The sequence below is a fragment of the Felis catus genome, chromosome B4, assembly GCF_018350175.1.
Source record: "Felis catus isolate Fca126 chromosome B4, F.catus_Fca126_mat1.0, whole genome shotgun sequence".
Lineage (NCBI taxonomy): Eukaryota > Metazoa > Chordata > Mammalia > Carnivora > Felidae > Felis > Felis catus.
This window is the reverse complement of record NC_058374.1, coordinates 89,391,818-89,413,642: the sequence shown is the minus strand read 5'-3', so window position 1 is coordinate 89,413,642 and position 21,825 is coordinate 89,391,818. Positions and strand designations below refer to the sequence as shown.

The window sequence follows — 21,825 nt, the reverse complement described above, 5'->3', positions numbered from 1 at the left end:
ATATTTCTCCTTCTTTTGGTCTCTAAGGAGACTTGCTGCATTGACTTTCATGTAGAAAGAGCTGGGCAGACACTGGTTGATTTGATTTTGATGTCCTTCTGCCGTGGTTATTAGATCCCTCCAAATGGCGCCTCATTTGGAAGGGTCCCAAGTATTGTGCTCCAGCCATACTCCCTTCCCCATACGTACGTTAAGTAACCTTACCTTTCCGTATTCCATTTTCATGGAAGTCCTACTACTAGTAATACACGATGAATTAATAAAACATCTGCTAATGGGGTGTCTGGGTGGCGCAGGTGATTAAGTATCTGACTCTTGACTTCACCTCAGGTCATGATCTTGCAGTTTGTGAGTCTGAGCCCCGTGTCGGGCTCTGTGCTGACAGTGCAGAGGCTACTTGGGATTCTCTCTCTCTCTTTCTGCCCCTCACCCACTCACGTCCTGTCTCTCTCAAAATAATTAAATAAACTTAAAAAAAATGTAATGTGTGCTAGGTACCACCCCTTCCCCCAAAATAAAACATCCACTGGCAAATGGACATTTCCTCAAGCTAACATGAAAAGACATATACAAATCATGAAAGAGGCCCTTAAGGATCCTGGTTCCCATGGGGAATTTTAGATTTTTCTCAAAAGTTGGCGGGGAGGGTCTTTCAGGTCGGTAAACCCCTGGCTATACCCATGACACATCACTAAAGTTGCTACCTGTTGGTTTTAAATCTTCACGGTCTAGTAAATAACTTCAAAATTAACTACTGTCTTCCCACCGTGACTTCTTTACTCAGCAAAGATGGTTGAAGAACTGGACTGTGCTCTGAAGCCCAAGTTCATGTGACTAATGAGTGAAGCATGGATACATGGGCTGGACCCAACATCAAGTCCTTGTCTTGAGTGCTGGGGTCATGGTGCTTGTGCTTATGGCATGTTAACAGTGATTGGATCACCTCATGTTAGCCCCACTTCAACTTTAAGCATGTCTCCAAATTATTATACAAACAGTGAATAACAATCCTTTCTTCAAAATACTACCCTGGACCCCAAAAGAAATAATCTTAAGCCGCCTGCTGTGGCACACAGTTAGTGCAGCGGCAATGTTAGACTAATGAACTGAAAGCCTCCAATTAGAAAATACCTGGATTTTCAAAGCCCATAAAAATTCAATAGGTTAAATATGCCTCTGGTTTCTTTTTCATTAGAAATGTGAAAACAATGAAGCAGACCCTTGATCCTTGAACAAGAACTACTAGGAAAAATGATACCTCAGTATTAAGAAAAGCAATCAGTGTTCCCTTACAAGAGGAAAGAATGACTTTATATAAAAGGATATACATTTGAAATCAGGTATTTTCTACGTTACTTGAGATTGGTGGATTAAAATTACTTTTGCACAGGGCAGGGGAGTCGCTTCATCTGCTTCAGGTACGAAGTTGGGAACATGAAGAATTGGTTCCCACCCTCCACGCCCCTCCGCCATTAATACGAGTCTATGTAAGTTCCAGTGATGGTAAAACTTCCCATACATTACAACGAAACCCTGATATTCTTACCCAAGGGGATGGAAAATGGTTACAGCTTCAATACAGTTGACATTTACTGACTGTCTCTGATGTGTAGAATACCTGAATGTCTCTGATGTGTGTCTCTGTGAGTAGAATATCAAGCCTATTTCTTTTCTGTTTGTCACTTTGATGTTTCAGATACATCAAACATGAGTTGAAGCCATCCCCAAGTGTTTACCTTTTTCCATATAAAAATTGAGTATATTGAAGAATATTAAAAAATAGAGAACAGGGGCGCCTGGGTGGCGCAGTCGGTTAAGCGTCCGACTTCAGCCAGGTCACGATCTCGCGGTCTGTGAGTTCGAGCCCCGCGTCAGGCTCTGGGCTGATGGCTTAGAGCCTGGAGCCTGCTTTCGATTCTGTGTCTCCCTCTCTCTCTGCCCCTCCCCCGTTCATGTTCTCTCTCTCTCTGTCCCAAAAATAAATAAAAGTTGAAAAAAAATTAAAAAAAAAATAGAGAACAGAGGTACACACCTACCACCATTATAATTTCATTTCCTTCAAGTTTATTTATCTAAACACAGGTCTGCAGTGTAATCATTCTGTAATAATGACGTATCTTTTTCTACTCTTTTTTCCAATTACCATACACTTCTCCGTGTACTTACATACTTTCAGAACCATCATTATTGGATTCATAATAACTACCCAGTGAATGTATATTAACCATTCTTCTATTATGGTTGCCAATATTTCCACTATTTTTCACTAATCATTCCATCATTTATTTACTTATTCATTCAATTTCACCAATCTGCTTTAAGCAATCTGAACTATTATCACAAATGCTGGTCTAAGGGCATAGCTTGCATTTTACATTGTTTCCTTAAGATCAATTCCCAGACATGAAATTAGTAGGATAAAAGTATTGACACTTCTAAGCCTCTTGATACATATGAGAATATTATTTTCTAAAAAGGTTCTGATGAATTTACAGTTCTTTCGGGGCAACAGTGTCACTCAAGTCAGAATCTGGGGTTCATCCAGGATTCATTTCATCTCTCTAAAGGAGAAGTCACCAATCCTATCTATCCTGGCTGATCTATTCTTCTGCATGCCATTAGAATTAAAAAAAAAAAAAAATCTAGTTATGTCCTTTCTCTGATTAAAGCCTTCCAAAGGCTTGCTATGTACTTGCAGGATAGAGTTCAAAATTCTTCAATTTCTCATAACCTCCTCTGCCTAACTAGTCTACTTCGCCTTCCACAAATTTCAAACAACATCCTGCAGCCTGGCCATAAACTGCCACCTCACGTGTCCTGCTTTCAATCACATCCCCGTACTTTTCCCAGGCTGGCCCCTCTGCCAGGACTCTCCTTCCTTTTTGTACCTGATAGAGTCCTATCTGCTACTTTGAAAACTTTCTTGTAACTTTGTCTTGTCTCCCAAAGAAAGAAATTATGTCCCGCCTTCTCTGTTATTTCAGAATACATTTTTCACCACTCCCAGGCAGTATAATTTAGTGGTTAAGAGTTCATACTCTAAAATCAAACTGCCTATTTTCAAACGTGTTCTAGTCTGTGCGTAAATAAAGTAATTTTGTGAGACCTCAGTTTTTCCAATGACAAAATGGAGACACAAGTACTCTCTATGTTAAGAGTTTTATTGCGATGGTCCTTATTAATACTTAACACAAAACGCGGCATATGGTGAGTGGTAAGCTGATGCTACCCAACTAATATTACACCTATCACATTTCTTTCTCTCCTCAGAGTTTCTTTGAGAACAGAGATTATGTGCTCCAGGACATGCTTGGGTGCCTGGCACTCCGTAGGTTCTAGATACGCATTTTTTGAATGGGCCCAGACCTGAGTGAATAAAGCATGACTTCTGCCCTCCACAGCTTAAAATCTCATGGAAGAGTCAGACATGCCCAAACAGCTTTCTATACAGAGCACTGTAATCAGCACTACACTGTGTGGTCCCTGGCCAGGATCTCTATTCCTGGAGGCCTGCAGCCTTGCTCCCTGGAAACTCCCAGAAATGAGAGAGAGAAAGGCAGCACAAAGAGCATAATTAATACAACCACAGGTGAATACACTGAGCGGTCAATCAAGTGATCTATGTGGTTGGATTAAATGACCAATTCAGAGGGCTTCTGGGCTCACACAGAGGTATTTTTAAAGTAAATCTATTGTGATGACCAGAATCCTGACCTTATGCTGAGTCAGAGTGGGAATAAGAGAGAAAGAGGAAAACCAGATTAAATATTTAATAAGAAGGTTTTAAATGTTTTTAGTGTCTCACGCTTGGTGAGTTTTAGATATAAATTTTGGTTAAAAGGGTCAAGCCATATTTCCACAGTATGTGTGCTTTTAAGTTTCCAAAGCTCATGTTCATACGTATTTACAATAATAGATTCTCTTGAGTCACGAAAACTCTGAAGACAGAGGCAACAGCATCCTGTGAAACACCTAATGTAGAAAGTTGGGATGGTCTTAATGTCCTGAACCAAGCTTCTGGATAACATTTATGGTGTTTCTCTACATTCCCTTCTACCCATGAAGCAACATGGTTTTGTATTTATGACAATGCACAACTAAGTATCAGTGCATGGAATTAGCCTCATTCCTGAGAAAATCAATCAGTGTTCTCTGAGACAAAACTCCATGCCATTAGAAAATGTGGGAAAATAAGAATCATAGATGTACAGGAGAAAGAACTTCATTGTGGAACAAGACAAAACTGAATCTTAAAGGAAGTATCTGGAACATCTCCCAAAATACTTACTAATAAATTGCTAGGCAAATGTGGCATTTGCCATCCAGGTAAAAAAGGCCTGCTATTGCTATGTTGAGCCCATATGCTGATAACTTGAAAGGTGCAAAGTTGGGGCGCCTGGAAGGCTCAGTCGGTTGAGGTTCAACTTTGGCTCAGGTCATGATCTCATGATTCGTGGGTCTGGGCCCCACATCGGGCTTGCTGCTTTCTACCCAGAGCCCACTTCGGATCCTCTGTCCCCCCTCTCTCTGGCCCTCCCCCGCTTGCGTTCTCTCAAAAATCAATAAAAACATTAAAAAAAAAATTGGAAGATGCCAAGCCATGTATACCAAAGTCACTTATAACCTCCCAGGTATAAACGTACCAGAACAGACATGTGAAGTAACCCAAGACTGAAATTTAAAATCCTACAGGGAATAAAAGAAATGTGACAACTATTTTCATTTTCAGCTTGCATTTCCTTAACTCTTCAAGAAACACAGTTTTTCGTGCTAGGGTTATTTCTCTACTCAAAATGGTGATAAATTAGACATACCTTTTCAGTGTCACTAAATGAATAATCACTCAGGCATAAGTCCTCAGTAGCTGATATAAACAAACCCACCCAATTAAAATCAGAATGTGTTATGAAATTTCGGTTCAGACTATAATATAATTAACTTTTTTAAAATGTAAGAAACGTACTTCCAGACCATTTTTTCTTTTTAAAAATGTTTATCTTTGAGAGAGAGACAGGGACAGAGAGAGAGACAGACAGACAGACAGAATGAGCAGGGAGAGGGGCAGAGAGAGAGGGAGACATACAATCCGAAAGCAGGCTCCAGGCTCTGAGCTGTCAGCACAGAGCCTGATGTGGGTGGGGCTGGAACTCAGGAACCACAGGATCATGACCTGAGCCGAAGCTGGACGCTCAACTGACTAAACCATCCAGGTGCCCCTCCAGACCATTTTTCAATATGCTGCTTTACAAAAATTTACTAACTCAAACTTTATTAACATTTCTTATCGTTAGCATAATAACAGATATCCTATAGTACATGAACCTGAGTCTACAAATTTCTCGCTGAAGCCAACTGTTTGTCTCCTATGACAAGTGTGGTGTGCAGGGATCCTAAGCCACACTGCCTCTCTGTGTGACCAAAAGCTTATGTCTATGACACAGTTGGCCAGGTTATGAGCATATTCTGTGGTGAAGAAAACTAGACCACACTGTGTAGAGAACCCATGATCTTAGTCTTAATAGCACTGTGGTAAGAAAAATCCAGACTATTTACAAAAATAAATCAATTAAGTAGATTTGCTCATTTATAAGTAATCTATTGAATTAGTAAGCAAAAGGTCGAGATTCTCTGATACTAATAAAAAGTTCAATCATTCTTGTACTCATTCATTCTTTGAGTTTTTATGAGTGCCTTCTAAGTGCCAAGGTTAGAAACACAGCCTTACAGTTTAGCGAGACAGATAAACACAGTTTCAATCCAATCTGACTTATGCTTAGTCAAACAATCTAAACCAAGTAAAATCTCTATATACAGCTCTTGAAGCAAACTCAAAATGTAATAAACTAATCAATCTTCAATAATTTAACCTAAATCATAAATCAGGGCTGCTTGGGTGGCTCAGTCGGTTGAGTGTCCGCTTCTTGATTTCAGTTCAGGTCATGATTCCAGGGTTGTGGGACTGAGCCGTGGGCCAGGTTCCGCACTAAGTGCGGAAGCCTTCTTGGGATTCTCTCTCTCCCCTATTAATACCGTTTACTTCTCTGAACTGTTTGCTTATCTGTACAATGGAGAATATTACAATATCCAGTTGACTCTTGAACAACATGGGTTTGAGCTACCCGGGTCCACCTACACGCAGGGTTTGTTAAAAAGAAGTATGGTACAGCAAGTGCATTTTCTTTTCCACGTGACTTATTTTTTAAAATATTTCTTAAAATATTTATTTTTGAAAGAATAAAATGGGCAAAGGAGGAACTGAAGCAGGCTCTGTGCTGACAGCAGTGAACCTGATGCGGGGCTCGAAATCACGAGGTCATGACTTGAGCCAAAGTCGGAAGCTCAACCGACTGAACCACCCAGGCACCCCTTATGACTTTTTAAGTAATATTTTCTTTTCTCTAGCTCACTTTATTGTAAGAATACAGTATATAATACATATAACATATGTATTAATTGAATGTTTATGTTATCAGTAAGGCTTCTGGTCAACAGTAGACAATAGTTAAGTTTTTTTCTTTTTAATTTCTTATTTGAGAGAGAGAGAGAGAGAGAGAGAGAGAGAGAGAGAGAGAGAGAGAGGGAGGGAGGGGCAGAGAGAGAGACAGAGCCAGAGAATCCCAAAGCAGGCTCCACAACGTCACCACAGAGCCCTATGCGGGGCTTGAACTCACAAACTGTGAGATCATGACCTGAGCCAAAATCAAGAGTCAGAGCCAGGTGCCCCTGTTAGTAGTTAAGTTTTAGGGGAGTCAGAAGGTATAAGCAGATTTGCAACTGTGCAGGAGGCTGGCACCCCAACCCTCACATTGTTCAAGGGTCAACTGTGTACTCCTTAGGGTTCTTACAAGGATTAAATTGTTAGGTGCGTAACAGAGTATCTGGCACATCCTAAGAACTCCGTGAATATAGGCTCTGTCATGATGCTATTATCAGCTCAAGGTCATTCCTTGTTTCATTTCATGAAGTCATCCTCCATTTTTTGAAATGCTGATGCGACAGCGTATTCATACTGACTTTCAACTCAGTATGTCTCAGATGGTCCCTTCAACATATTTCAAGACTTTCTAGAATACTTCAGTTTTGTTTGAGGTACTACAGCAGGAAGGATAAAGTCCATTCCAAAGCCACAACAAAGCAAAACTCTTAACTGTAAGCTCCCCCTTGCTGACTTCAGACTGTAGTAACTGCTAGATAGTCCTCTTTAGATTAAGGAACCTGTCTCCACCTACGTTCTATCAATTGGTCTTAACTCCTGTAGACTTAGAGAGCTAGACAATGCAAACCATCTTCTACACGACAGGTCTTCAAATATGTGAAGACAGCTACTCTCTCCTAGGGAAAGCTGACTTTCTTTGTACTAAGTATCCCCAGTGTCTTTATTCCTTACATGACACAGTTTAAGGATATGAGAGCACATTCTCCTTGCCACGCCCCCATCGTTGCCTTGCAGCTAGTAGTACCATAGAGATTCTTTCTTTATATTTCAAGGAGTGGAGGCTAAAATATTGAAAGGATTATCAAGAAGTAACACACACCTCCCAGTGACTTGCAATCACCCCGTTCTGTGGAGACAGTCCAAACCCATGTCTACGTGGTCACAATAAGCCCAGGAATCCTGGAATCATTGTTAGATTCTTTTTCTTTTCCAACAGGGTAAAGAGGCATCAGTCAAAAGAGTAGAAGCCTTAAGAAAATCTGACTAGGGGGCGCCTGGGTGGCGCAGTCGGTTAAGCGTCCGACTTCAGCCAGGTCACGATCTCGCGGTCCGTGAGTTCGAGCCCCGCGTCAGGCTCTGGGCTGATGGCTCAGAGCCTGGAGCCTGTTTCCGATTCTGTGTCTCCCTCTCTCTCTGACCCTCCCCCGTTCATGCTCTGTCTCTCTCTGTCCCAAAAATAAATAAACGTTGAAAAAAAAAATTAAAAAAAAAAAAAAAAAAAAGAAAATCTGACTAGGACAGATCTTTTGTAAAACCACCACCACCACAAAGCATTTAGTTAATTCTCAATCTATATAAATGCAAGCTTTATGAAGACAGTAGAAATCTGGAACTACTCTCTGGTCATAATTCACGAAACAGAAAAAATTACCAGCCAGATTACTATGCAATAGCTTTCTCACTAGTTTCCTTAAGACCAGTTTGTTCTCATTTCAATTGACTCTTCGTAGTGCTTTCAACAAACAAAGCTGATTATGTCATATCCCTGATTAAAAAGCTCTCTTGGCTTCTTTAGTTGCTTAAATGACCACCTATCAATGCCTCAAACAAAAAATTCTTGCACTCCCACCCCCTGCACCCCCACCAAATATGCCTTTCTAAATCTCAGCCAGCTGTTACCCCATTATGTATGCTTCACCATCCTACAGGCTACATTCCTGACCTTGGCCAGCTGTATAACTGATGGGAGTTTTAGGTCGAGGCAAAAAGGAGGTCCTAACCTATCTTCACAGCTCACTGCTCTTAGACAGGTAGACAGGGCCACCAGGAGTCCCACCTACCATCATCTTCCCCTACAGCCATTTCCTAGATACGTGCTAGGCTTGATCAGAATCCCAGGACCCTGTCCTTTACTGTTCTCTCTGTATAAAAGAATACACTTCCCCTAATTCTTCTGTAAACCCAAGTTTAAGACGATGATCAAATGCCACTTCAAAGACTCTGTGGAGCTTTTCTCCATTTTCTTTTAATCTGTTTTTAATGTTTATTTTTGACAGAGACAGAGCGTGAGCGGGCGAGGGGCAGAAAGAGAGGGAGACACACAATCTGAAGCAGGCTCCAGGCTCTGAGCTGTCAGCACAGAGCCCGACGTGGGGCTCGAACTCATGGACTAGGAGATCATGACCTGAGCCGAAGTTGGATGCTCAACCAACTGAGCCACCCAGGCGCTCCCATTTTCCTAGGCAGTATGTCTTGCAATCCCCCCTGTGCTATGGTAGTTTTAGGTCCTTTCTCTGCAAGAGCAGTTACTGGTTTGTAACGTAATTTTTATCTCTACACTTCCTTTCCTTATTAGGTTATAAGCTCCTTTGGGGTACTGAGGATTTGGGCCCTACTCCCTTTTGTAATCTCAGAATGCACCCTTGTGCCTGTCACATAATGATAATACATGTTTGTTGAATGAATAACAGAATGTCCACTTTGTTTTGAAAAGGAAGCTGATTTCAGTAAAGTTTCAGAAAAAATGAAGAGAAAGAAAAGTGAAAGTTACAATGGATTTGTTATGATTATTTTCAGTGGAATTATAAGACCTTGCCACATAATAAAATATTATTTTATTAGACCCCTGCAATCTCCATCTTAAGAGCTAAAGAGATGAAATTTTTGTGGGCATGTTTATTCAAGCCAGTGCACTAAGCCAAATAGGATTCTTGTTCACTTAAAACTATCAAAGTTTAAAAAGTAAAATGGTGCATGTATTTATTTACTATCAATTATTAACCATTACTGTTTTTTTCAATGTAAATAGTTCATATATTCAGTGTCAAAATTTATTATTTTCATAACTTTCTAAGGTTCATCTGACAATGTATTTAAGTTGGTAAAATATCTGCTTGTCTCTAACTGCTTTTCTAATAATTTTTTCCTTTCAGATTTTAAATATTTTTTAGTGTTTATTTTTGAGAGCGAGAGAGAGAGAGAGAGAGAGAGAGAGAGAGAGGGAGAGAGGGACAGAGAGAGAGAGCACAAGCAGGGGAGGGGCAGAGAAAGAGGGAGACACAGAATCTGAAGCAGGCTCCAGGCTTTGAGCTGTCAGCACAGAGCCCGACACGGGGTTTGAACTCATGAACCATGGGATCATGACCTGAGTTGAAGTAGGCTGCTTAACTGACTGAGCCACCCAGGCACTCCCTTTGATTCAGATTTTAAAAGCACTGAAATTGATCTGACAGCCACAGTCAGTATGTGTTTGCAAGTGCGTATTTTTGGGTTGCTATAATTCAAGGTATCACAAGTGTTTCTTAATTCAAATATTTACTCTATGTGCAATACCCCCCAATATGGCATTTCTTGCAGCTGCTAGAAATCTTTTAGAATCCTACCATGTGAAATTAAATACAGTCTTCAAATGGTAAGAAGGCTTGGCTAGCAACCAGAATACGGTTTTCAGGTTGCTTTAGACTTCGTTGATCTCAACTGCAGACACCTCGACATATGGTAGGAATGTTCTCTCCTCATCAGTTCTTTTCTTAAGGCTGCAATTTCCTCCTTGGATGAGGAGAATGGTACGGATTCAGTGTCTACAGCTCTTTGAAGATGGGTTTTATTAAGTGCTGATCTTTTATAAATAAATGAACCTAAACAAACCTGGTACTGAATGGTATTTTTTATCCTTCTTTATGGGAGGTGAGAGGCTGGGTGTCTTTTGACTTACTCCATGTTAATTTAATTAAGAGTTGTAAACCCTGTAATTGAAAAATCAAATTACACATTTCTTTAAACAACAACAAAAAAAGTGTTTGGAAGAATGGAGGACTCAGTAAGAATCAAGTGTTCTCAACTTGGGCCAATTCTCTCTGACCAGGGACATCTGTTAATATCCGAATACATTTTTGGTTGTCACAACTGGTAAGGTGCTACTGGCATTTAATGCAGAAAGAAATCCAATCATCCAATTCTTGTTCTCCAATAAGTAAGGTATCATTTTTTCCCTGGCTGCTTCCTAGAATTTTGCTAGTTTTCAATCTGATTATGATGCATCTGTGTATTGACTTCTAAAGATTCACCCAGTTTTGGGGCACTTGTGGGGCTCAGTTGTTTAAGTGTTTGACTTCAGCTCAGGTCATGATCTCACGGCTTGTGGGTTCAAGCACCCCGTTGGGCTCTGTGCTGACAGCTCAGGGCCTGGAGCCTGCTTTGGATTCTGTGCCTCCCTCTCTCTCTGCCCCTCCCTCTCTCCCCTCCTCCAAAACCAAAACAAACAAACAAAAGATTCATCCAGTTTGGATTTTGCTAAGCTTCTTGAATATGTAGGTTTATCTCATTTGCCATGTTTGGGAAGTTTTCTTGCAATTGTTTTTTCAAATATTTTCTCTGCACAAACTCTTTTCTCCTTTCCTTCAGGGACTGTGCTGTCTACTGATACAGCTGTCAGACTTTTGGTATTGTCCCAAAGGTCCATGAGGCAATGAACATTTTCTATTTCAAATTTTTCTTTGTTGTTCAGATTGGACAACTTCTATAAATCAGTCTTCAAGATTAACAGAAATTAATCTGACTTTTCCCTATGTTATTTCCATTCTGCTATTGAACCCATTCAGTGAGTTTTTTTATTTTGGTTACTTCCAATCTTTCCCTTCACTTCAAGAGTGTTTGTTCTTACTTCTTGGCACGTTTTTATCATGGTTGCTTTAAAAATGTTTTGTAGGTAATTCCAACATTTGCATCAATTCAGAATCATCTGTTGATGGTCTTTTCCCAGGTGAATTGAAGTTTTCATGGTTCTTTATATGCTGAGTAATTTTGGATTGTATTCTGGATATTTTGAATATGATATTATGAGATTTGGAGTCTTGTTTAAACCACATGCAAAATATTGATATTGTTGTTTTATCAAGACATCAACCTGGTTCAATTCAGGATGCAAATTCTGACCAGCCTTCATGGTTGTGGTTTCAACATCAGGTCTTTTTCAAACATCTTTGTAACACTATTTGGATCTGTCCTGTACATTCATCATCCAAAGTTCAGTCTGGAATCCAGGCAGTGTTCTATCCCTTAGCTCAGTTTTCAAAATCGTTGGTAGGTATACTCCTCAAAATCAGACTCAAGCCTATTCAGCTCAGATATGAACTGAGGAGTTCATAAAGAACTTTATAGGGGGCACCTGGCTGGCCCAGTTGGTGAAGCATGGGACCTCTTGACAGTGGGGTTGTGAGTTCGAGCCCCATGTTTGGTGTAGAGATTATTTAAAAATAAAATCTTAAAAAACAAAAAGAGAAAACTTTATGAGTTTTTTTTAATCTTCACCCGTCTATAATCTCCCTGGTCCTTTTTGGTTCTTTGGGAAACCCTTTTCAGTCATCTAACCAGAAAGCTGGTACTTTACTTATTCCACTCTGCCACAAACTTCCCATGACTGATTTTCCTCTGAGTTCTCACTCCTGGGAAGTAGATTGCACATAATAGTGCTACTTAAATCCAGCTGTCAACACTGGATCTTTTTGAAATGTCTTGAAATTTCTGTTATGCAGGTGACATTCACCTCTGGTTTCTAACATAAATGTAAATATTCATTATCTACTCCCTCAATAAACATTAACTGAGCATCTAGTACATGTTAGTATTTCAATGAATGATACAAAGCACTTCCCTCAGGAACTTACATTTAAATTGAGGGGAGGGGTGCCTGGGTGGCTCAGTTGGTTAAGCGTCCACCTTTGATTCAGGTCGTGAGTTCAAGTCCTGCGTCGGGCTCTGTGCTGACAGCTTAGAGCCTGGAGCCTGCTTCAGATTCTTGTTTCCCTCTGTGCCCCCTCTCTGCCCCTCCCCCACTCACACTCTGTCTCAAAAATTAATAAACATTAAAAAGAATTTTTTTAAATTTTAACTGAGGGGAAACAAAGTGAATACATATTAAGTAAATATAGAATATGTCAGAAAGAGAGAAGTGCTACAGAGAAAAATATAGCAAGAGAAAAGAGGTGGGGGTGCAGACTTTAACTCAGAGTAACATGGGAGATGAGAGAGTGAGGAAAGGAGTAATGAGATCTGCCTGAAGTTAAAAGGATTGTTCCAGTTTTTCCTCTTTATATATTTGATTAGTCATTTCAAAGATAACTTGGCAGGTAAGACACTTAGAACCCATGTGCAAGCTGCTATCTTGCTCAGAAATTCCCTGAGTTCATGTCTTTTCATCTTAACCATCCAAATTTTATATGTTCAAAGCACAGTTTTCAAGTGTACCTGGAGCACAGGCCAATTCTCCATTAACAAACAGCATTTGGAGCAGAATTAGTTACTGTTTGTAGTCCCCCCCCCTTTTTTTTTTTTACTATGGACACTGGTATACTCTGGGCCAAGTTTCTTTAAGGTTTTAGTTTATAATAAATAATTCTTTTCTTCTGTGTCTTACAAAATATGTTCATCGTACAAAAATCAGAAATCACAGATAAGCAAACAGAAGGGAAAAAAGTAACTTAGAGATGTTCACTTAAAATAATTTTGGTTCATACACTTCCATTTTTTTTAAGTTTTTTTTTTTTTTTTTTAAAGTTTGAAGTAATCTCTACATCCTATGTGGAGCTCAAACTCACAATCCTGAGATCAAGAGCCGCGTGCTCAACCAACTGAGCCAGTTTTTTTAACCACGAATAAGTTTTAAGTGTTGTCAACAACTGTTTTGAATGTAATGATGGGTTCAACCGCTAACATGAGAGTGTCAGTACCACCACACCATGCTGCATGACAAAATGTCCCAACTTAGCTCCCATCAGGTTTCTAATTACATCATTTTCCAAGGAGACACACATCTACACTTGGTTAGTGTCCTCTTTAACAATCTTTAAGAAAGCTTCTGAACTGATGAATACTCTTATCTAGTAACTCACCTAAGTTTACAGCCAGGACACATGTCCTTTTGTCACCAAGTAATTAAGGCAAAACATCAGTAACAGCAGTACCAACAACCGCTATTTATTCAGCACTAGCCACACTGATCAGCAACTTATAAATACAAATCCAAAGCATTTTCTAAAATATTTCAGAAAATTGCATCATTGAAAAGGGTTTAATGTTGACTTATTTCCAGAAAAATCAGCTAGCCATAGGGTCAATAAAACTCAAGAGAACCAGATAGTAGTGTTAGCTTGAACTATTCTACTTACTTATCCAGGTCCCATCAATAATTAAACTGTCCCCTGATGCCACCAGCATACCATTTAATTCTTCTGCTACACTGCACTGACAGGCTCTGGAAAAAGTTCCTCTTGTTATATTATTTACTACTATTGCATCAGCATACTAAATTACATGTGGTGGCTCTCTGTTAATAAAATAGGCAATTTATTTTTCAGAAAATGAATTACTCATCGGTAAATCACAACCATGACTATCTTTGCTCCAGAAAGGCAAAAGATAAAAATTTCACCCAAAGCATGACATTCTAATACCACTCTCTGACCTAATCATTCTACTTCAAGGAATATAGCATAAGGAAAAAATAGATGCGTGAAAGCTTTAAATGCCCAACAACAGGAAAAGAACATGTCCATGCAGATGGTGAAAACACGATGTGGGCACGAAGTATCCTGTTTTAAAAGATTATTTCCACACATGGGAAATGCTAACAAATTTTACATGAAAAGGGCAGGTTCACAAGCTACATGCAACAAAATCTCAATTTTGTAAAATAACATTTACGTATGTTTGTATATTACATAAATATGTTTAGACATACAAATACTGAAAAGATACAGCCCAAGATACTAACCACAGATGGTGTTCACATGGAGAATTAGTTCTGTTTTTTAATGTTTTCTGAATTTTTACAATGAATATGTATTTTTATATTCAAAAAGGAATAGATTCTTTCTCTTTCATAGATTGGTTGTTTTCAGATTTTTTAAAACAAGGTTAGAGCGTTAGAGATCTGTAGTAGACTAGTATCTTTTCTTAATTTACATTAAAGCCTCTGAATGTTTTCAATGGTCTAAATGAAAACACATTTTTTTCTCCTAAGAAATGATTTTGTTTTCTCTCTTTTCATGCTGGGGTATGTAAGTAGAGTATGACTGGCCTTAATCACAAACAAAAATGATTCCAAATTTCACTAAGAATGTGAAATTTTTCTGATTACTTTCAGATTGGGCCACACAATCAATAATGTCAAAACTGGGATAATTCCCAATCTGAATCTGATAACCTCTGGCATTTATGCCAAAGTGGAGTAATTCTCATTGGCCTCCGACTAGTCTCTGCTGCTTTGAATCCCCACCTATAGCTGGATGACTGACAGATTTTGCTGCCTCATCCAGAATTGTCATTCTTCAGGATTTTCAGAAGAAATGGAGAGAGCCAAGACCACAATGTCCCATTCTAAGAAGTGTCTGACCTATGCAATGAGTAACATCTCCAGTTAACACGGAAGAACACCAACAGAGTCATTGTAACTATGAGCTAAGACATACAGGCAAAGACAAAATACGTCTCCGCTAGCCTGGCTGTAAAATTTATATCTCTGAGTGTTTTATTTCCTCCTTCCTGAAATGTGGATTATAATACCTGTTAACTGGGCAGCTGCAAGGACGCATGAGCTAATGTGTGAAAAACACCGAGCACCATGCTCGGTGCACAAAGTTCCCTAAGTGGTAGTGTACGAATGTCATTTATTGGTGAAGAAATAAACAAACCTGAATGCATATTTATGCAAAGCAAGGGAGGATAAAAACATTAATAATCTGAAAATAATCCATGGGGAAATGATAGCCTTGAAGATAATTTAAAACACACAAAGATAATTCAGCATATGCAACTGCTACCATTTTGCTGTGCTCCCTCTAAACGACACACTTCTATTAACATTCTTAAAATTGGGAAATTAGATCATGTGATAAGGTACTTAAATAAAGTGATTGCGGCAAGCTGGCTTTGTTGTCTCCTGAAATTATGACTGCTGACGTTAATTACATTTTTATGTGTAGCATATGAACTGCACATTTTCTGGCTGCAGCCCGCAGCCCGAAGCCCGATGCAGGACACTCTCTTTCGGCACGAATAATGGCAAGAAGGAGGCAAGGTCTCAATCACTTTGGGAGGCAGAGCTCCAGAACGGGGCAAGAAATACCTGACCACCTCTTGTTCTTTGGGAAAGAAATAAGGGCTGATAATGAAACAAACCCATGTGTACGAGGAGGCTCCAATTCCTGACCTAGGTAAAGCAGAAGCTCACAGAGTAAAAGCAGAGTCCTACCCTGTCCACATCTAACAGAGGGTCTGGAATTGAGTACCTTCTATTGTTGAATGAATGAATGAAGAAATCAGTGAAGCCTCAAAGTTATGACTTTCCATGTGAAATAGCTGTGAGGGACCTCAGAGGCACGGGGGAGGGGGGAGTTGGCGGACACAGGTATTCCTTGGGTTATTCCCTGATTTCCCACTAACCGTTGAAATGTGAGAACCAAAATTTTAATTTGACTACAAGCAAGGACACTGGGAGGACATTTCCCCGGAGTGTGCTTACAAATATGGTTTAGAACTTCATAATAAGTGATATGCCAATCCAATGGTTTGGATGTGTTTATCACAGTTGTGCCATATACTCTCCTTAAATAAGGACATACTTAGTATACTGGCTTGAGGAAACATTTAGTACAACGGTACAGAATAAGTGTTTACAATACAGACAATAATAAAGATAATAGCTAAAAATTACCTAGGACTTAAGTCCAGACAACTGGGCTAAGTGGCTTTTCATGGACGACTCATGAATCCTCCATACAATTATCTAAAATAAAATGTTACACATTGACTTTACAGACGCAGAAAGTGAGGCCTAAAAGGTTTACAATTATTCCCAAGTCCACACAGCTACCGACCGTGACAAAGCCAAGACTCATACCCAAAATACCAGATTTCAGAGCCTAAAAGATGAATCACTGTTATTCTCACCAACAGGATTCATTTGTAGTTCTAAGGCCTAAATCTAAATAATCAATATTTGAATAATTTGGTACTGTTGTTTTAAAAAAGCTTCACTTTTTCTACCTGTAGAAAACTACTACTGGTTCTGATCTGACTAAAATTTAAGTTTTAAAGTTGTTGCCTATATCCATGTATGGAATTAGATATTCTTATAAGTGTCTTCCTGATTATTATGTTCAGTTGGGCACAAAAACATTCCTAGAATTACCTGCTCCCAGCTCTATGACAGCACAGTCTGGGTACAAGGATTTTCTACCACTGGCTAAACTGAACACAATACAGCTTTGTAAGAGGCTGAACCTGTCAGGCACCCGGTATCTCTCGGGATCCCCATACAGACTTGGGGGTATTTTTGAAAAATGAAGAAGTCTCAAAATCTTCTCCCAAGAAAGACAAGCATTGTGCTCACTAAGGACTCCATAATAGTTCTAAAGGTCACTTCAGGCTGGCTCTGATGATTTCTTTCCATTCTGATAGAAAATATGCTTCTGGTACCACAATAATGGAAGAAGAGCTGGACCGAAGAGAAAGGTTTGATAATCAAAAAAGAAAAAACAGGTGGGGGAGGGTGCTTCCTGTTCCTTTAGCTGACAAACGTGTCCCAGCGGGCTGATCTGGCTTCTCAGTAAGTTCCAATCTCTCCCTTTTGCTCTCTGCCTCTTGCACTTTCTTTCTCTAGTAATAATATGCATGGAAAGGTGGGGTGGGTAGTGTGCTACATTTGGTTGAGAAAGGCAGCACTGGATACCTGTAATAGTAACGACGGTTAACAGTTACCTACAACCCGGCCCAGTGACATTGAACTCTTTCCTTTCCCTGAATGTGTCACGTGACTGCTTTCCGTGGGACAGCTGTCTTTGCCTGCTCGATGGACACCTCCTTCCCCAACAGGTCTCACTCCAAGTACTCCCTCCTCTGTGGAGAATTTCCTGACCCCCCAGTAAGGTGAAGATCTCCAGCTTCAAGCTCTCACAGCAGGTTGTGCGTCCCTCTAGCGGGGTGACTGTTAATTACTGTAATGGGTTCCATGCAGGCAGGGATGTGTCTTTTAACTGTGCTTCCTTAGGCCTTTTAAAGATATTTTGTCAAATAGACAGATAAATGAATTCAGCTGGGGTGCTGGCCCCAGACACCCTAGCTGAATGGTTGCCAGCCTTCCTGTAGCTGGAAACATCATACAGCACCATCTAAATCTGGATAGAATGGGACCTTCTTGAGCAGGAGGACTGTTTTTTCTTCCTCTATGCAGCCTTTCCAAGACCTAACACCATCTCCTCCCCAGAGAAGATGCTCAAAAAAACCAAACCAAAACCAAAACAAAACAAAACAACAACAACCCAGTGAACTAAATGAGGCCTTGGCTGAAACGGCTGACATCTGAGAAAATTATTTTACTTTCATGACTCCATCTAAACTATTTTTCAGATCTCTATTTTTTTTTTTTTTAAGACACATCGGGTATTTCTCTCCCTGTTCTCTTCTTATTACGTTCTTCCAAGATTTTTTTAAGATCCTTCTTTGTTTGAAACATTTTCTTCCCCCTATTTCACAGAGCAGAAGAGGACCCGGGGTCTGCAAAATTCCATTTCTAGGTCAGAAATAGAACCTAATGTGGATACATCAAACATGGCTAAGAGGTTTTCCAGCTGGCCTGCCTAACACTACATCTTTGTTTTCAAGGGTCCCTTTGAAACATAAATATGTCATTAATCTACAAGGGGGTTCTTTTCCCCCACTTTCTGAAACTAATACTTGCTTGCCGAATAGAGTACCGATATTGGTATAGGCATCAAATACCACTAGCACAAAGCTGAGGAGAGGTGGGGAGAACCGATGTCCTATAAATATAAACACTAAAAGCTACTCTCATTGGGAGAGTAGCTGCATTCTCTACACAGGATATGGTCCAATTTTGTTATTGTTCTCAACAAAAATAAAATTACCGAGAGCTGGCTGAGAGTAGTAACAACGATAAGAAGGTTTAAAAGCCCAGCTCCTATTTTTAAAATGGATTTGGGAAGGAGGAAGCTCTCTGGCATGTAAGAGACTGAATTTTTTGTGCCCAGTGGAATTTTCTTCATTGTCACCCTCTCACAGCCTCGGCTGCTAGTCTGGTGAGAGCAAGAAAAAAAAAAAAATCACAGTAACATTTTTCCAAGAGAGCAGCACATCTGGTTATCTTGTTCTTCACAAGTGTCTGATCATGTGTGAGCCCAAAACACAGAATTGAAGGCTTGTCCTTTCTGGTCTGTTTTTTCCTAACTGCAGGCGATGCGTTTCTAAGGACAGAGGTACAGTTTACAGTCTGCACGTACATCTCATGTCAAAATTTTGCTCACATCGTGCAGGTCACAGATTCAGTGATTTACAACTCGACGAGCAGTCCTGCTCAGGTTAAACTTTTGGTTCTGTGTCTTTAAAATATTCTTTCTTTTATTTTTGTAGCTAAAACTTAACAGAGTACCATGAAGTAATGAAGACACGAGACTCCTTCTCAGTCGCGCTCACGAGAAAGCACATTACGGCAGGAGTGACGGAATGTACCTTTTTAAACATCCTGGTGGAATCCTCACTTATCTGCATGAATCGCATAATCACGTTGTTCAGATAGATGTCACTCAGAGTGGCATGGTCCTTGCTTTCTCTTCTCACTTGGTTCAGAAGCAAATACCAGCAGTTCACTGGAGACAACAAGTTCTGGTCTTTCCTGAGAAGTGAAGAAAAACAGAATTACCATCAATTTCAAAGCTGCCCCAACCAGCTGAGGGAAGTCAGCAAGGCAAACCAGGAGCCCCGACAGACGGGTATTGTCACTATTCTTCCTACTCCGGGCATTGCTCATAGCGGCTACTCAAGAGCCTTCCAGGCCATGATGGCAGAAAGCCAGCAATTGCCTAGGCTTGGAAAGAAAACCTTGGGCCAGAACACCAGTCAAAACCCACACTCCTGACAAGGGCCAGGGACCCTAATACACACAGTACTCAGGCAGGCTTTCAGCCTTAAACACCCCATTGAAGAAAGTAGTTGATATTTACATAAAAATCTATTGACTACTGTCTCACAGACAGACTGTGGTTTGCCACTGCTTACAAAGTCTGCCTTGAATGTTCAGTCTGCTGCTGGAAAAGAGAGCTGGCTAGGTCCACTTTCCATGGGACATACGTTTGAGGATTAGTTATTAATCCCCTGATCTATAAACTCCAGCTTCCCAAGAAGTGTTCCTGGGAATCACAGCTTTATAGCATTGTCTGAAGGCCCGTGAATAGAACCAAGAGGTTTACTGCCTTGTGACCTGTCATTAAACTAGTTCAGATTTGTAACTACACCTTGTTTTATTCTAGAGAATAAAGCTAAACGTGACTATAAACCACAAAATATGACTTGTAAAAAAAATCTTAAAGGAAACCTCCAAACCAAACAGTAACCAACTGGCCTTGAAAAAAAGGACAATGCTTTTCTTTCTTCCTTTCTATTTTAAGTCTAACTGAAAAATGACAAAAAAGGCACAAGAATGCTTATCCCACTCAGGGGCACTGGTGCCATTTGTAATGGGCATGTTATCTTATTCACACTCACTTATGACTCTGAATATTCATTAAATTAGGAAAGAAATCATAAAGTCAACTCTTTCCGCCTCTAAGTTCCTCCGATTCAAGATTTGACACTGAATCAAATCAAAATCCTCTCTGGAAGGAAGGGGAAGTCTCAGACGGAAGTAGGAACAGTTGTAGGGGGAAAATCCTCTGTTCTAGGGCCCTAGCATTGGTACCAACTAGAAAAGCCTCCTGCCACACTAGAATTACTCCCCCAACCTAGAGAACCTTTTTTTTTTTTTTTTTAAATCAAAGCCATCAAGCAAGGGGCATTGCTTCTATGGCAGACAACAGGAGCCCTTCTACTGACATTCTCTATCTAGTCAGCCTAAGAGGTATATGTTACATTAATACATTAACTTTTATGTATATCCTTTATGCTGAAGTAACCCATAAATTCTCTGAGAACATTTCCTACTGTGAGAACGTTTCCTACATTTTTGCATCCTGAGTGCTCTGCCCAGGTAAGCATTAAATAAATGTTATTTCACTTGCTGAATAAACATATATTATTGCCTTAATAGTGACAATAATATACAATAACAATAATAGCAGCTGTCCTTTACTGAGCACCTCCTATAAGAAATACTACACAAGAGCATCGAATATGGATCTATACTGTCCAAGTTCAAGTCCCAGAACTACTTACTACCTATGTGATCTTGGCCAAATTATCTAAACTTCTCTACGCCTCTGTAACTTCATTTGTAGAGTGGATAAAATAACGGTACTTGTAGGATTATTATGGGGATGATTTCACTTAATATATAGCTTTTAATGCTTACTATAATGCCTCAGATCCATAGTAAGTGCTATACAAAGTTAGCTATTTTTATCTAGCGGCTGGTCTAAAGATTTTACACACATTAACTCTACGTAATCCTTACCACTACAATTTAAGGCAGAAATTCTTTGTATCTACTCTATCAGTGAGAGAGGTGAAGCTTAGTGAGGCACGCTGATTTTCTGAAGACCATAACTAGTATCAGAGTCTCTGAGTTCAAGAAGGCTGATCTAACTAAGCCTTGGTCATCTGTCAGTGGTAAATTTAAGTGAAGGGCTGTTCTACACAATGAGCATCCCAAAGCTGAGAACTGCCAAAGATTTAACATTTGTTTGGTGAGGAGGAGAAGGGACACTGAATGCATAACTCATGAGGGCTATCAATCTCATGGACTTCGTCATGACAGGACTTCGTCATGTTTCTCATTTAATGTTCATAAAATCTCATTTCACAAGTTAGGAAGCCAAGGCTCAGAAAGGTTAAACAACTTGACCAAAGTCACACAGGAAAGCCAGTATTCAAACCAGGTCTGTCCAAGGCTTTCATAAAGTCTGTCTTTGATTTTCTTCCTAGTCCTGGTTTGGCCCTTCTGTAGACTTATCTTCAGTCCCAAATTCAATAAGCTCAAGTCAAAGAAAGTTCCACACTGTTTACCTCTTGACAAAAAACCATCTGAACAAACCAAGAGAAAGAAAAAAGGGGCAGCTGAACCACTAAGAGATCAGACTGAGGCGCATGGGCCCATACAGGTTTTCAGTTCACAACCGATTACCAAGTGCGGAACACAGAAGACATTCAAAAATATTTACTGA

At 39.9% G+C, this 21,825-nt stretch overlaps 1 protein-coding gene across 8 annotated transcripts in view; it reads right to left on the bottom strand.

The window, feature by feature from the left end:
• The window catches only part of SRGAP1 (SLIT-ROBO Rho GTPase activating protein 1), a 289,170-nt gene that overhangs the window by 126,007 nt on the left and 141,338 nt on the right, over positions 1-21,825 (bottom strand). For all 8 annotated transcript variants that reach the window (XM_045062022.1, XM_011284066.4, XM_011284067.4 and 5 more), the window contains exon 3: positions 19,181-19,343. In XM_045062022.1, the coding sequence (XP_044917957.1) occupies positions 19,181-19,343 (163 nt within the window). The remainder of the gene's footprint in view (positions 1-19,180; positions 19,344-21,825) is intronic.